This window comes from Symphalangus syndactylus, chromosome 7 (genome assembly GCF_028878055.3).
Source record: "Symphalangus syndactylus isolate Jambi chromosome 7, NHGRI_mSymSyn1-v2.1_pri, whole genome shotgun sequence".
NCBI lineage: Eukaryota > Metazoa > Chordata > Mammalia > Primates > Hylobatidae > Symphalangus > Symphalangus syndactylus.
This window is the reverse complement of record NC_072429.2, coordinates 47,604,066-47,617,462: the sequence shown is the minus strand read 5'-3', so window position 1 is coordinate 47,617,462 and position 13,397 is coordinate 47,604,066. Positions and strand designations below refer to the sequence as shown.

The 13,397-nt window shown below is 42.0% G+C and overlaps 1 protein-coding gene across 24 annotated transcripts in view; it reads left to right on the top strand.

The window, feature by feature from the left end:
* MATR3 (matrin 3) overlaps positions 1-4,210 on the top strand; it is a 55,196-nt gene extending 50,986 nt beyond the window's left edge. For all 24 annotated transcript variants that reach the window (XM_063642745.1, XM_063642750.1, XM_055286074.2 and 21 more), the window contains one exon: positions 3,113-4,210. In XM_063642745.1, the coding sequence (XP_063498815.1) occupies positions 3,113-3,163 (51 nt within the window). In that variant the 3' untranslated portion in view covers positions 3,164-4,210. The remainder of the gene's footprint in view (positions 1-3,112) is intronic.
* The last annotated feature ends 9,187 nt before the right edge of the window (positions 4,211-13,397 follow it).

Below are 13,397 nucleotides of genomic sequence, written 5' to 3'. Positions count from 1 at the left end.
TCTCCGAGTAGCTGGGACTACAGGCGCCCGCCACCACCCCTAGCTAATTTTTTGTATTTTTAGTAGAGACGGGGTTTCACTGTGGTCTCGATCTCCTGACCTCGTGATCCGCCCACCTCGGCCTCCCAAAGTGCTGGGATTACAAGCGTGAGCCACCGTGCCCGGCTTTTTTTTTTTTTTTTTTTTTTTTTTTTTTTTTTAAGGACAGTTTCACTCTTGCTGCCCAGGTTGGATTGCAATGGTGCAATCTTGGCTCACTGCAACCTCTACCTCCTGCGTTCAAGCAATTCTCCTGGCTCAGCCTCCCAAGTAGCTGAGATTACAGGCATGCACCACCACACCCAGCTGATTTTTGTGTTTTTAGTAGAAATGGGGTTTCACCATGTTGGCTAGACTGGCTGGTCTTGAATTCCTGACCTCAGGTGATCCGCCCACCTCAGCCTCCCAAAGTGCTGGGATTACAGGCATGAGCCACCACGCCTGGCCTTTTCTTTCTTTATTGATGGATTACCAAAACATCTATTGAACCTCTTGTAATAGTTTACCCTTGTTACGTAACAATTTAGTGTTTTCTAACCATATTATAAATTCTGTGATAGAATTAAACTTATTCAAGTATTCTCAAATTGTTGTTGGGCTGTACTTTCTCTAATTTGGAAGATGCTGGGAGTCTGAATACTAAAAGTGGCATGACCATTCATATTAAAATAATTTTTAATATTGACATTATTGACAATTCAGTTATTTTTATGACCAAAAGTATATGAAGATCAAAAGCATAAATACATAAATCACAACATCACTAAAGAATAATTCCTGTTGAGATATATTGAAATTTGTTTTTGTAATTATCAGCCTCTTTGGACTACCTATTGAAAGTAGTGACTGAAACTTAAAAGTAGTTGCTAAACAACTCAATTATAGATACCTTGGTTTTTCACACTGCTTTATAATAAGTTAACTATAGTTATTCAATCATTAGATATGTTCTCTGTTGACTAAATGGATGAATGTAATCTTTAATTTTGGAAATAATTCAAGTTCTTGGCTGTGTATCACTTCTGTTTTTGTTGTTTTTTTTAATGTAACTGCTCTTTGCCACCTATATGTCTTTTACCATCCTGTATATGAAGAAAGAATCGTGGCTATTTGCAATGGTAGCAGCAATGTAGTACAAATTATTTTATTTTATTTTATTTTATTTTTTTGAGACAGTTTTGCTCTTGTTGCCCAGGGCTGGAGTGCAATGGCGCGATTTTGGCTCACCCCAACCCCCGCCTCCCAGGTTCAAGCCATTCTCTTGCCTCAGCCTCCTGAGTATCTGGGATTACAGGCATGCGCCACCATGCCCAGCTAATTTTGTATTTTTAGTAGAAATGGGGTTTTTCCATGTTGGTCAGGCTGGTCTTGAACTCCCGGCTTCAGATGATCCTCCCACCTCACCCTCCCAAAGTGCTGGGATTACAGGCCTGAGCCATAGTGCCCGCCCTGGTACAAATACTTTTATCAGCTTTGATTTTAAGCTGTTTGGGGTCAAAAACTACATGTATTGTCGAGAAGAATATGGAAATAATATAAAAGATTGCTAGGTGCTTCCTGTGGCTCTTTTTATTATTTCCTCATATTTTATTTATTTATTTATTTTTTTATTTGAGACAGTTTCACTCTTGTTGCCCAAGCTGGAAGTGCAATGGCACAATCTCAGCTCACTGCAACCTCCGCCTCCCGGGTTTAAGCGATTCTCCTGCCTCAGGCTCTGGAGTAGCTGGGATTACAGGCGCATGCCACTTCGCCCAGCTAATTTTTTGTATTTTTAGTAGAAACGGGGTTTCACCATGTTAGCCAGTCTGGTCTTGAACTCCTGACCTCAGGTGATCCGCCTGCCTCAGCCTCCCAAAGTGCTGGGATTACAGGCGTGAGCCATCATGCCCGGCCTATTATTTCCTTTTATTTTAAAAAAAGCTTTGTCACCTTCATCAAGAAACTATTAAGCAATACAGTAACTTGCTAATGGTAAATTGATACTTTCCTAACTGGATGTTTGTGGGGTGATTTTTGTTGTTGTTGTTTTTCTTTAAAGGATATAATGGCTTTTAATTCTTACTATTTTGCATTAACTATATAAAGTTGAAATTCCAATGAGATGGAAAGAAACTTTGGACATTTTAGATTAGATTTTTGAATATGTATTTTGTACTTCCATTAGTGTCTTAATGGAGCTCTGGTGTCTAGAGACTCTAGCAGTCACAGGTTTAATAGCGGGGGTCAGCAAGCTACACTTGTGGCTCAGTCATCTGTTTTTGTAAGGTTTTATTAGAACCCACAGCCATAATCACTTAAGTGTCATCTATGGTTGTTTTAGTTTATAATTCAGTGCAGGATTGAGTAGTTGTAACAAAGACCGAATGGCTCAATGAGTCTAAAATATTTACTGCTGGGCTTGCAAGAGAACGTTTGTTGAGGTGATTTAATGAATAGCGCATTGAGGCCAGATGTGATAGCTCATGCCTGTAATCCCAGCACTTTGGGAGGCGGGGACGGGCAGATCACCTGAGATCAGGAGTTTGAGACCAGCCTGGCCAACACGGTGAAAACCCCGTCTCTACCAAAAGTACAAAAAAATTAGCTGGGCTTGGTGGCCAGGTGCCTGTAATCCCAGCTACTTGGGAGGCTGAGGCAGGAGAATCACTTGAACCTGGGAGGTGGAGGTTGCAGTAAGCCGAGATCACACCACTGCACTCCAGCCTGAGCAACAGAGCAAAACTCTCCCTCAAAAAAAAAAAAAAATAAAAATGCATGTTATTTAGACCCATAGTTCTTGGAGTAGTGTCAGTTCAGTGTGACTGGTCTTTGTTTTCTCATCTCTAAAAATTAGGGTTAATTATAACATTTGAAATCCCATTTTTTACCTTTTACCATTTTTTCCCCATGCCTTATTGTAATGTCCTGAAAGTTTTTGTGTGCTAATAAGGATTAACTAATTGTTGAAAATATTGACAAAATTATAGTTTAAGTCCCTAAACTTGGATATAGGTTGTTTGATTTTGGAATTAATCCATTTTGCTGTGTTTCTCTTAGTTGACTTAATGGCTGTAATTCTCTTTCTTTATAGAAATTTCTGAATAAATTGGCAGAAGAACGCAGACAGAAGAAGGAAACTTAAGATGTGCAAGGAGATTTAATGATTTCGAAGAAAATAATGGTTCTTTGTTTTTAATGTTAACCTTTTTTAAATACAATACTGATAGTTAGAAGAAAACTATTGTACTCTTTTGTTTTAGTGGAGAAATAATAGATGTCTGTTCATGTGTTAAGTGTTATAGCAAAAAAAAAATACACATATGGTTAAGTTAATGAATAGTTTTTGTTTTATCAGAATGGCAACGGACAGAAGTACTTTGTAGAGATTGACTTCCTAAGCTACTTAAGACAACTTGCACCACTAAGAAAAAAATGTAGAACCATTTGGAAAAATGAAATTTAGTAGTTCCAAGTTTCAAAGAAATGTCAACATTTTATTCCATTCAATAAAGAACAAAACCAATAGTATTTTTATTACTTTCATCTGAAACATTCCATGTTTTAATCTGAGCCTTGCAGACTTTCATTTGGAGTTTGAACCCGTTTTGGTTGCATTTCATTTTTGGAGAACTTCATTAACGTGAGATTGGCAATTGAAATGCAGGTGCAGTTTTCTGTTAATATCATGCTGTTGTTTAGGTAATAAGAAATATTAAGTAATTGGCTTTAGATTTTGTAATTTTTTCCCTGAGTTCCTGCTAGATTTCGTATTCTAGTAGTCAATGTATTTTCAGTGAAATGTAAAAATATTCCCGTTCTCTTTGACCAGTATTAATTTTTGAGATCTTACTGCTTGTCACTTGAATCCCGTAATTGTCATACATCTCTGGTATAAGCAACATTTGATTTTTGAAGTGTGTAGACCATCTCTTCACATTTTCAAGATGTAATTTTACATTTCTGCATTTTTAAAACAGTTTGGCCATAATCCTAGATGCACGCTTCTAATTCATGTACCTGCACATGTGACCTTTGTGAACAGAAATTTGCATGTATAATTTGTGTTTACTTGTAACTTTCTGGTTATATACTGCTTATATCTGTGGATTCAAGTTACTGAAGTGAATACCAATAAAAAGAAAACCCTAGGCCATGTTAATTGGTTATACATGTTTGGAATGATAACCAACGTATTTGTCAGTTGTAGTTTTTATTCGCTCTTAAACTTTGTGCATGCTTTAACAATTTATTACTTTTAAATCTAGAGTGAATTCTAAAGACTGCCGCTAAAGATCTGAGTTTTAAAAATTTTGTTGCTGGTGGATTTCTTGTTCCTGTTACATAACTAAAAGCGAGGCCATTTGTGGTTTTTAAAAACCTTATGAATTAAAAATGCTACAGGTGAACAAACAGCAGAAGCTTGTGTTTAGACATATTGATGACTTGACAGTACAATTGGAAGTAATATGGATGAGCAAGAATTAGTTCTGCCAGCTTTTCAAAATAATTATGTAGAGACTCTTGGTATATTGGATTATCTGTTGTAAACAAATTTTTTTTTCTTCCCTAACACAGGGTCTCGCTCTGTCACCCCGACTGGAGTGCAGTGGCACAGTCACAGCTCTCTGCAACCTCAGACTCCGGGCTCAAATGACCCTCCTACCTCAGTCTCCTGAGTAGCTGGGACTATAGACTCGTGCCACTATACCTGGCTAGTTTTTGGGTTTTTTTGTATAGATGGGGCTTTGCCATGTTGCCCAGGCTGGTCTTGAATTCCTGGGCCCAAGTGATCTGCTTGCTTCAGCCTCCCAAAGTGCTGGGACTGTAGGCATGAGCCACCATCCTTGGCCAAGAAACAAAGTTTTAATTTCAAAAAAATCTACAAGAACAGGATAGGCATTGTCTTTCAAATGTTCAGACCCAAATGTATTAAAGGATACTTCAAATAGTTGGATAAATTTTATGATCTCTCCCGTTGAAAAGTAGGTGATGATTTTAATGTGACATGCACAAAAAATCCTTGCCAGTTTACTTCTGCAATTTAATTTTAGCCTTTACTAATTACCCACTTCTGTTTAATTCCAATTTTTAACTAACAGCAGGTACATAAAGCATTATGTGCACAATGGAGTTCTTCGGTGTTTCCTGTCAGTGATGGCTTTTTCATGGCTTCTACTTTGTTGGATTTAGCAAGTTGAAGGAAAGAATGCTTTGTTTACTTTAATATCTACATTTGAGAGCATTTAGAAATCAGAAATTATAATAAGCTGTTAGTGATAAAGCTGTAACAGCCCTTAGATTACGAGAAAACCTCTTTTTAATAGGAATGTTTCCACTCAAGTTTGCTGTAAAGTTTAAGAACATTTTTCCTACAGCTATGTCAGCCCCTAGTTTAATCTTATCCTACAAAAGTGAATGGAACTTTTAGAAGTACCTTGAGTTTTACAGTTCTTTTTTATTGACCCTTTGCTAGTAAATTTGGGATCTGAGAGTGTCCTTTAAGACTTTAATTGGGGCCGAGCGCGATGGCTCACGCTTGTAATCCCAGCACTTTGGGAGGCCGAGGCAGGCAGATCATGAGGTCAGGAGATCGAGACCACGGTGAAACCCCGTCTCTACTAAAAAAATACCAAAAAAATTAGCCGGGCATGGTGGCGGGCGCCTGTAGTCCCAGCTACTCGGAGAGGCTGAGGCAGGAGAATGGCGTGAACCCGGGAGACGGAGCTTGCAGTGAGCCAAGATCGCGCCACTGCACTCCAGCCTGGGCGACAGAGCAAGACTCTGTCTCAAAAAAAAAAAAAAAAAGAGACTAACTGGATAGCTGTAGTATTGCCTTGAGTATTCCAAAAATAAGTTCATTTGAAATGTTGTTATTCAAGAATATGAATTTCCAACCATAATGTGTGTACATCAGTACCTCTAGAGATTTATTTTTATTTATTTATTTATTTATTTATTTTTTGAGACTGTCTTGCCCAGGCTGGAGTGCAATGGGATGATCTTGGCTGAATTCTCCTGCCTCAGCCTCCCTGGTAGCTGGGACTACAGATGCATAACTGCCATGCCCAGCTAATTTTTCTGTTTTTCTTAGTAGAGGCGGGGTTTCACCATGTTGACCAGGCTGATCTCAAACTCCTGACCTCAAGTGATCTGCCTGGCCTCCCAAAGTGCTGGGATTACAGGCGTGAGCCACTGCACCCAGACCCTCCAGTGATTTTAAGTGGTAACATCCTTAGGAGCTTTTTAGGAATAGCCATTATTTGAATTCCCTAAGGACAGGTTCCCCTGCCACCTTTTTTTTTAAGGCAATTGGGGACTGGAAAAGTAAATAGTAAAACTATTGAATGTTGTGGCATGTAGTAAGGTTATACAGGGAGAAGAGAGTACTTAAATTTTTTACTTTAGCTTTGTCCACAGTGGATTTTTTTTCAGCCTAAAGATTGTGACAAAAGCAGCTCATGGTATGTAATAGAAATCTACTGGGACACTGCAGAGCAGCATATGGGCTGTTTTAAGATAACTTGCACTAGGACAGAAGCAGCTCTGAGTATAGTCTGTTGGTTGCCTTCCATCATAGCTAAAGTTTAGTGTAGCTGAAAGCCTGGATATTCAGTGTTTAATGAGTTTGAGGTTGTTTTATACCCTGACAACACCAACCTCATTGTTGAGCTAGCTCGGTTTGAATTACTCTCCCACTTTGGCCATTAGATAATAAGGTCAAGATTCTGAAAATCAACACTGGTACACAAACAGTTACAGGAATTATTTTCCTTTAAAATGAATTGTTTTCAGCCGGGCGCGGTGGCTCACGCCTGTAATCCCAGCACTTTGGGAGGCCGAGGCGGGCAGATCACGAGGTCAGGAGATCGAGACCATCCTAGCTAACACGGTGAAACCCCGTCTCTAATAAAAATACAAAAAATTAGACCGGCATGGTGGCGGGTGCCTGTAGTCCCAGCTACTCAGGAGGCTGAGGCAGGAGAATGGTATGAACCCAGGAGGTGGAGCTTGCAGTGAGCCTAGATGGTGCCACTGCACTCCAGCCTGGGTGACAGAGTGAGACACTCAGAAAAACAAAATTGTTTTCAAATGTTTGCATGCATCAAAATTACCTACAGGTTAAAGCATTGCTGGCTCCTTGCCAGGTTTTCTAATTTCCTAAGTTTGGGATGAGTACTGATAATTTGCATTTTTGAGAGATTGTTTGGAGGTTTTAATGGAAAACCAGCTACACATATACCGTTAAAGGAAGACTGGTCCTCTATCGTTGATGGTTGTCCTCTTCGACACACTGCGCAGCTTCAGGAGGGTCGGGACGGACACACTTGGAGCATTGAGGGAGTAAGGGGACACCCGTCTAGCCAGCCAGATCAGCCAAATCAATTTTTGTATTTTTAGTAGAGAGGATTTCACCACGTTGGCCAGGCTGGTCTCGAACTCCTGACCTCAATCCTCCCTCTTTGGCCTCCCACTCGGCTCCCAGGTAAGCCACCGCACCCGGCCTGATTTGCATTTTTAACAAGTTCCCAGGTGATTGAATGTTAGTGAGATCAAGCTTTGAGAACTTTACCTATAATTGAAGATGTGTTGGTGGTAGGTGTTTGTAACCAGATCCTACCTGGCTTGGTTACTATTGCCTGAGGTACTGATTTTGCTACCCTTTCAAAGCTAAAACTAAAGGAAAAATTAAAGTCACCTTTTGTTTTAAAAATCATTTATGGGAGACAACCTCTTTCAGAGCTGTAGATACTGTTATCCTTTATTTTTTTTTGCCAAACATAAAGTTTTGTAATTTTGTTGGGGATGTGTTACGAAGTTGCAAGGAATGTTAGTGGAATATAACTACAACAGGAATTTGCCATTTTGCCTGGCCAAGTGGTTTTTATCTTTGTTTTTCCTTAATTTTGCACCCCTCAAGCGCTACATAGGAACTAATGATGATGCTTGGTAACAGCTAGTTTGTTGAAATTTAATGTGAATGGAAAAATGGAAATGGTTAATTCTCTGTCACTGGCAGATCTAACTTGCTGATGGATCTCAGTTAAAGCACTAGTAATTGGGTAATAACAGTCTGAAACTTGAGAGAATTTTTGTCAAAATAAGTCCCTATGGAGGTTAGTTGAAAAAATTCTTGATGAGAACAGTCGAGAAGTAACATGATTAATTTTGAAGAGAATCAATTATATTTTTTATTTTTTTGAGACATGGTTTTGCTGTTGTCGCCCAGGCTGGAATGCTTAATGGTGCCATCTCCGCTCACTACAACCTCTGTCTCCCGGGTTCAAGCTATTCTCAGCCTCCCGAGTAGCTGGGATTACAGGTAGAGACAGGGCTTCACTGTTGGCCAGGCTGGTCTTGAACTCCTGACCTCAGGCGATCCATCCACCTCAGCCTCCCAAAGTGCTGGGATTACAGATGTGAGCTACTGTGCCCAGCACAATTATGTTAATTTTAAAGGATTTGTCAGAGTGTTTGGTTGTGTCCTGCCTTTGAAGTTTTCTTGTTTTTTGTTGTTGAGACAGCGTCTCAGTCTGTCACCCAGGTTGCAGTGCTGTGGTGCGATCATGGCTCACTGCAGCCTCCACCTCCCCAGGCTCAGGTGATTGCCACATCTCAGCCTCCACAGTAGCTGGGGCTACAAGTGCATGCCACCACGCCCAGCTAATTTTTGTATTTTTTGTAGAGGGGTTTTGCCATATTGCCCAGGCTAGTCTTTCAAACTCCTGGACTCAAGTAATCCAGCCACCTTGGTTTCCCAAAGTGTTGGGATAACAGGTGTGAGCCACCACTCCTGGCCTCTGAATTCTAGCCTTAGAAAGTTGTAATTTCACACCCAGCACAGTGGCTCAGCCCTGTAATCCCAGCACTTTTGGGAGGCTGAGGCGGGCGGATCACCGAGGTCAGGAGTTTGAGACCAGCCTGGCCAACATGGCGAAACCCCGTCTTTACTAAAAATACAAAAATTAGTCGGGCGTGGTCTCAGGGGACTATAATCCCAGCTACTTAGGAGGCTGAGGCAGGAGAATCGCTTGAACCCCAGAGGCAGAGGTTGTAGTGAGTGGAGATAGCGCCATTGCACTCCATCCTGGGCAACAGACTGAGACTCCAGCTCAAAAAAAAAAATTGAAATTTCCATACAATTTTAAGAACTCTGTAAAGTCAAATATATGATTGGAGATATGAAAAGTGGTGAAAAGAGTAGACGCTTTTAAGGGAGGAGGTAGTCTATTGAATGTAGTAGACAAAAGTCAATAAACATCTCACTTCAGCAGGATTTGTATACTTGGGTTGAAAGTACCTGGTATTAGGTACAGGATTAAAGACCTTTCTTTGAACAATGATATCATGCTTCATACATGGTAATATTTATGAAAAGTTTCTTTTTTTTTTTTTTTTTTTTCTTGAGACGGAGTCTTGCTCTGTCGCCCAGGCTGGAGTGCAGTGGCGTGATCTTGGCTCATTGCAAACTCCGCCTCCCGGGTTCACACCATTCTCCTGCCTCAGCCTCCCGAGTAGCTGGGACTACAGGCGCGTGCCACCTCACCCGGCTAATTTTTTGTATTTTTAGTAGAGACAGGATTTCACCCTGTTAGCCAGGATGGTCTCGATCTCCTGACCTCGTGATCCACCCCCCTCGGCCTACCAAAGTGCTGGGATTACAGGCGTGAGCCACCACGCCCAGCCTATGAGGAGTTTCTTCTAAGGACCTGATCCAAAAGGGTATACACAAAGAGCACAGGAGTCCTATCTTTGATTAGGACGAAATGCTTTTCAAGTTTCACTCCTTGCCCCTGCCTGTCAAAAACAGGACCAATTTCAGTTGGCTCAACTTTGACAGGGTTGTTAAATCAGAAGTAGTGGCTTCTCATTGGCCATTTGGCTTTTGAGATTTAAATGGAAGAGTTTGTTTTCCTACATAATAGGAAAATTCGAAACATCACAGAGCAATTAGATCCCAGCTACTTTCTTAACAACTACCAACTCTACTTACATTGACTTCCTGCCCTTTTTTTTTTTTTTTTTTTTTTTTTGAGACGGGGTCTGTCTCTCTCATCCAGGCAATGAATGACACAATCATAGTTCACCGCAGCCTCGAACTCCTGGACTCAAGTGATCCACCTGCCTCCACCTCTCAAGTAGCTAGGGCTAGAGCCATGCACTGCCATGCCCAGCTAATTTTTGTAGGGTGTGTGTGTGTGTGTGTAGAAGATGCGGTCTTGCTATGTTGCTCAGGCTGGTCTCAAATCCATGGGCTCAAGAGATCCTCCCTACCTTGGCCTCCCAATGTGCTGGGATTATAGGCATAAGTCACCATGCCTGGCACCTTTTACTTTTTTTCCTACACTTGCATAAACCCTAGTTTATTGTTGGTTTTTTTTTTTTTTTTTTTTTGAGAGGGGTTCTCGCTCTGACACCCAGGCTGGGGTGCAATGCCGTGATAGCCCACTGCCACGTCTGCCTCCCAGTTTTGAGTGACTCTCCTGCCTCAGCCTCCCCAGTAGCTGTGCCTACAGGTGTGCAACCACATCTGGCTAATTTTTGTTTTTGTACTATTAGAAGAGACGGGTCTCATCATGTTGGCCAGGCTGGTCTCAAACTCTGACCTCAAGTGATTTGCCCACCTCGGCCTCCCAAAGTGCTAGGATTACAGGCATGAGCCACTGTACCTGGCCCACCCCCACCTTCTTTTTTAGAGACAGCCTCACTGCCTTACCAGGTTGGGGTGCAGTGGCACAGTAGTAGCTCACGGCAGCCTCGAACTCCTGGGCTCAAGCAAGCCTCTTGCCTCAGCCTACGAGTAACTGAGACTTACAGGAATGTGCCACCACACTTAGCTATTTTTTTACATTTTTTCTGAACACAGGGTTTTGGTAAGTTTTCCAGGCTACTTTTGAACTCCTGGCCTCAAGCATTCCTTCTGCCTCGGCCTTCCAAAGTGCTGGGATTATAGATGTGAGCCACAGAACCCAGCCTATGCCCTGTTTGAATAGGGAAACCTGCTTTATGGTGTGAGAGCCTGTGGAAAGGGATTGCAGTTTAAGTGATGATTGGTGTAAAGGATAGTGAGACTTTCATGATAACTCCTAGTTCATTTTCCTGATTTTGGCTGCTTCTGCTGAAACTCCAAGTGTATCTCTGGCCCATCTTATTTTAAAAGGCAAGCTTCTAGAGCTGAACATGGGGAGAACATGGAAACAACAACAACAAAAAGCTGAGCTGCTCCTGGCTAACATGGTGAAACCCCGTCTCTACTAAAAACACAAAAAAATTAGCCGGGCGTAGTGGTGGGCGCCTGTAGTCCCAACTACTCGGGAGGCTGAGGCAGGAGAATGGTGTGAACCCAGGAGGCGGAGTTTGCAGTGAGCTGAGATCGTGCCACTGCACTCCAGCCTGGGTGACAGAGCCAGACTCCGTCTCAAAAAAAAAAAAAAAAAGCTGAGCTGCACAAAGTCAGCAGAGAAGGGTTTTCCCAGCTGGAAAAAAGGAATTGCTTCTGCCTTTCCAGTTATTCAGCACATCTGTAGGCACACATGATGATTCTGCAAAAACGTTTACCTATTCTACACCTACACATTTTCCAAATCCTGCTCATGCTGCCTATTCAACCTACACAAGTTTGGCTCTTTTTTTTTTTTTGAGACGGAGTCTTGCTCTGTCGCCCAGGCTGGAGTGCAGTGGCACGATCTCGGCTCACTGCAAGCTCCACCTCCCAGGTTCACGCCATTCTCCTGCCTCAGCCTCCCTAGTAGCTGGGACTACAGGCGCCCGCCACCATGTCTGGCTAATTTTTTGTATTTTTTAGTAGAGACGGGGTTTCACCATGTTAGCCAGGATGGTCTCGATCTCCTGACCTCGTGATCTACCCCCCTTGGCCTCCCAAAATGCTGGGATTAGAGGCGTGAGTCACCGCGCCCGGCCGAAGAATATTTAATTTTTTTTTTTTTTCGAGACTGAGTCTCGCTCTGTCACCCAGGCTGGAGTGCAGTGGCGAAATCTCAGCTCACTGCAACCTCTGCCTCCTAGGTTCAAGCGATTCTCCTGCCTCAGCCTCCTGAGTAGCTGAGGCAACAGGTGCATGCCACCACACTCGGCTAATTTTTTGTATTTTTAGTAGAGACAGGGTTTCACCATATTAGCCAGGATGGTCTCGATTTCTTGACCTCGTGATCTGCCTGCCTCGGCCTCCCAAAGTGCTGGTATTACAAGCGTGAGCCACCGCGCCCGGCCAAGTTTGGCTCTTGTAGGCCAGGTGAGTTTTAAACTGCACTAAACAACTTTTTTAGGAAAACCTACCACTTACTGTCTGTGTATCCTTAGTGCCTAGGTCAGTGCAGGCATAAGTAGGCATTTTAAAAGTTGAATACTTGATCCCCTCACCTTCTCATTCAGAGCAGGGACCTTTGCTTACCCTGCAGTGTTAGGCCCTTACTCCACCCTACCTACCCTAGCTAGCTACATTCTCTGCCTACCTTGATACAAAGGAGCATAGGGCCAAGACCATTACCGAAGCACTATAGGAACCTATGTTAGAGTTCATTTTGGGGGTGTGTGTTTTCCTGTTTATAAATGGCAATATGCAATTCAAGGTTTCCTGGATAATTTAGACAATATTTTTAAAATTCAGAAAATATTGACTCCTTTGAAATCTGACCACCTGGAAGGCCGGGCGCGGTGGCTCACACATGTAATCCCAGCACTTCGGGAGGCCAAGGTGGGCGGATCACAAGTTCAGGAGTTCAAGCCTTGCCAACGTGGTGAAACCCCGTCTCTACTAAAAATACAAAAATTGGCTGGGCCTGGTGGCACGCACCTGTAATCTCAGCTACTTAGGAAGCTGAGGCAGGAGAATCACTTGAACCGAGACCCAGGAAGCAGAGGTTGCAGTGAGCCGAGATCGTGCCACTGCACCCCGGCCTGGGCTACAGAGCAAGACTCCGTCTCAAAAAAAAAAAAAAAAAAAAAACACGAAATTTGACCACCTGGAAATACCGCTATTAACATTTTGATGACCGTTCTATTGGATACTTGGCATTTATACCTACTCGTGCCTGTTTACATATAAAATTTTGAAAGATTTTACAAACATGCTGTTTTGCAACCTGCTCTTTTAAAAAGCATTGATATATTCTATGTCAATGAATATACATATTTTAAATAACTATTTTAATGCATCATTATTCATTTAACCAATTTCCTGTTGATAGGCATTTTGATCTTTTGGGTTTTATAACCAGGTTATAAATATTCTTACACGTCTCTCTTTACATCTGTCCATTTGGGTAGATTCCTATATTTGGAATGTTTGGGTAAGAAGGTACAAACTTTTTACATTATTGATGAGAAATGAGGGGTCTGTAAGAAGGTGGTAATTTACA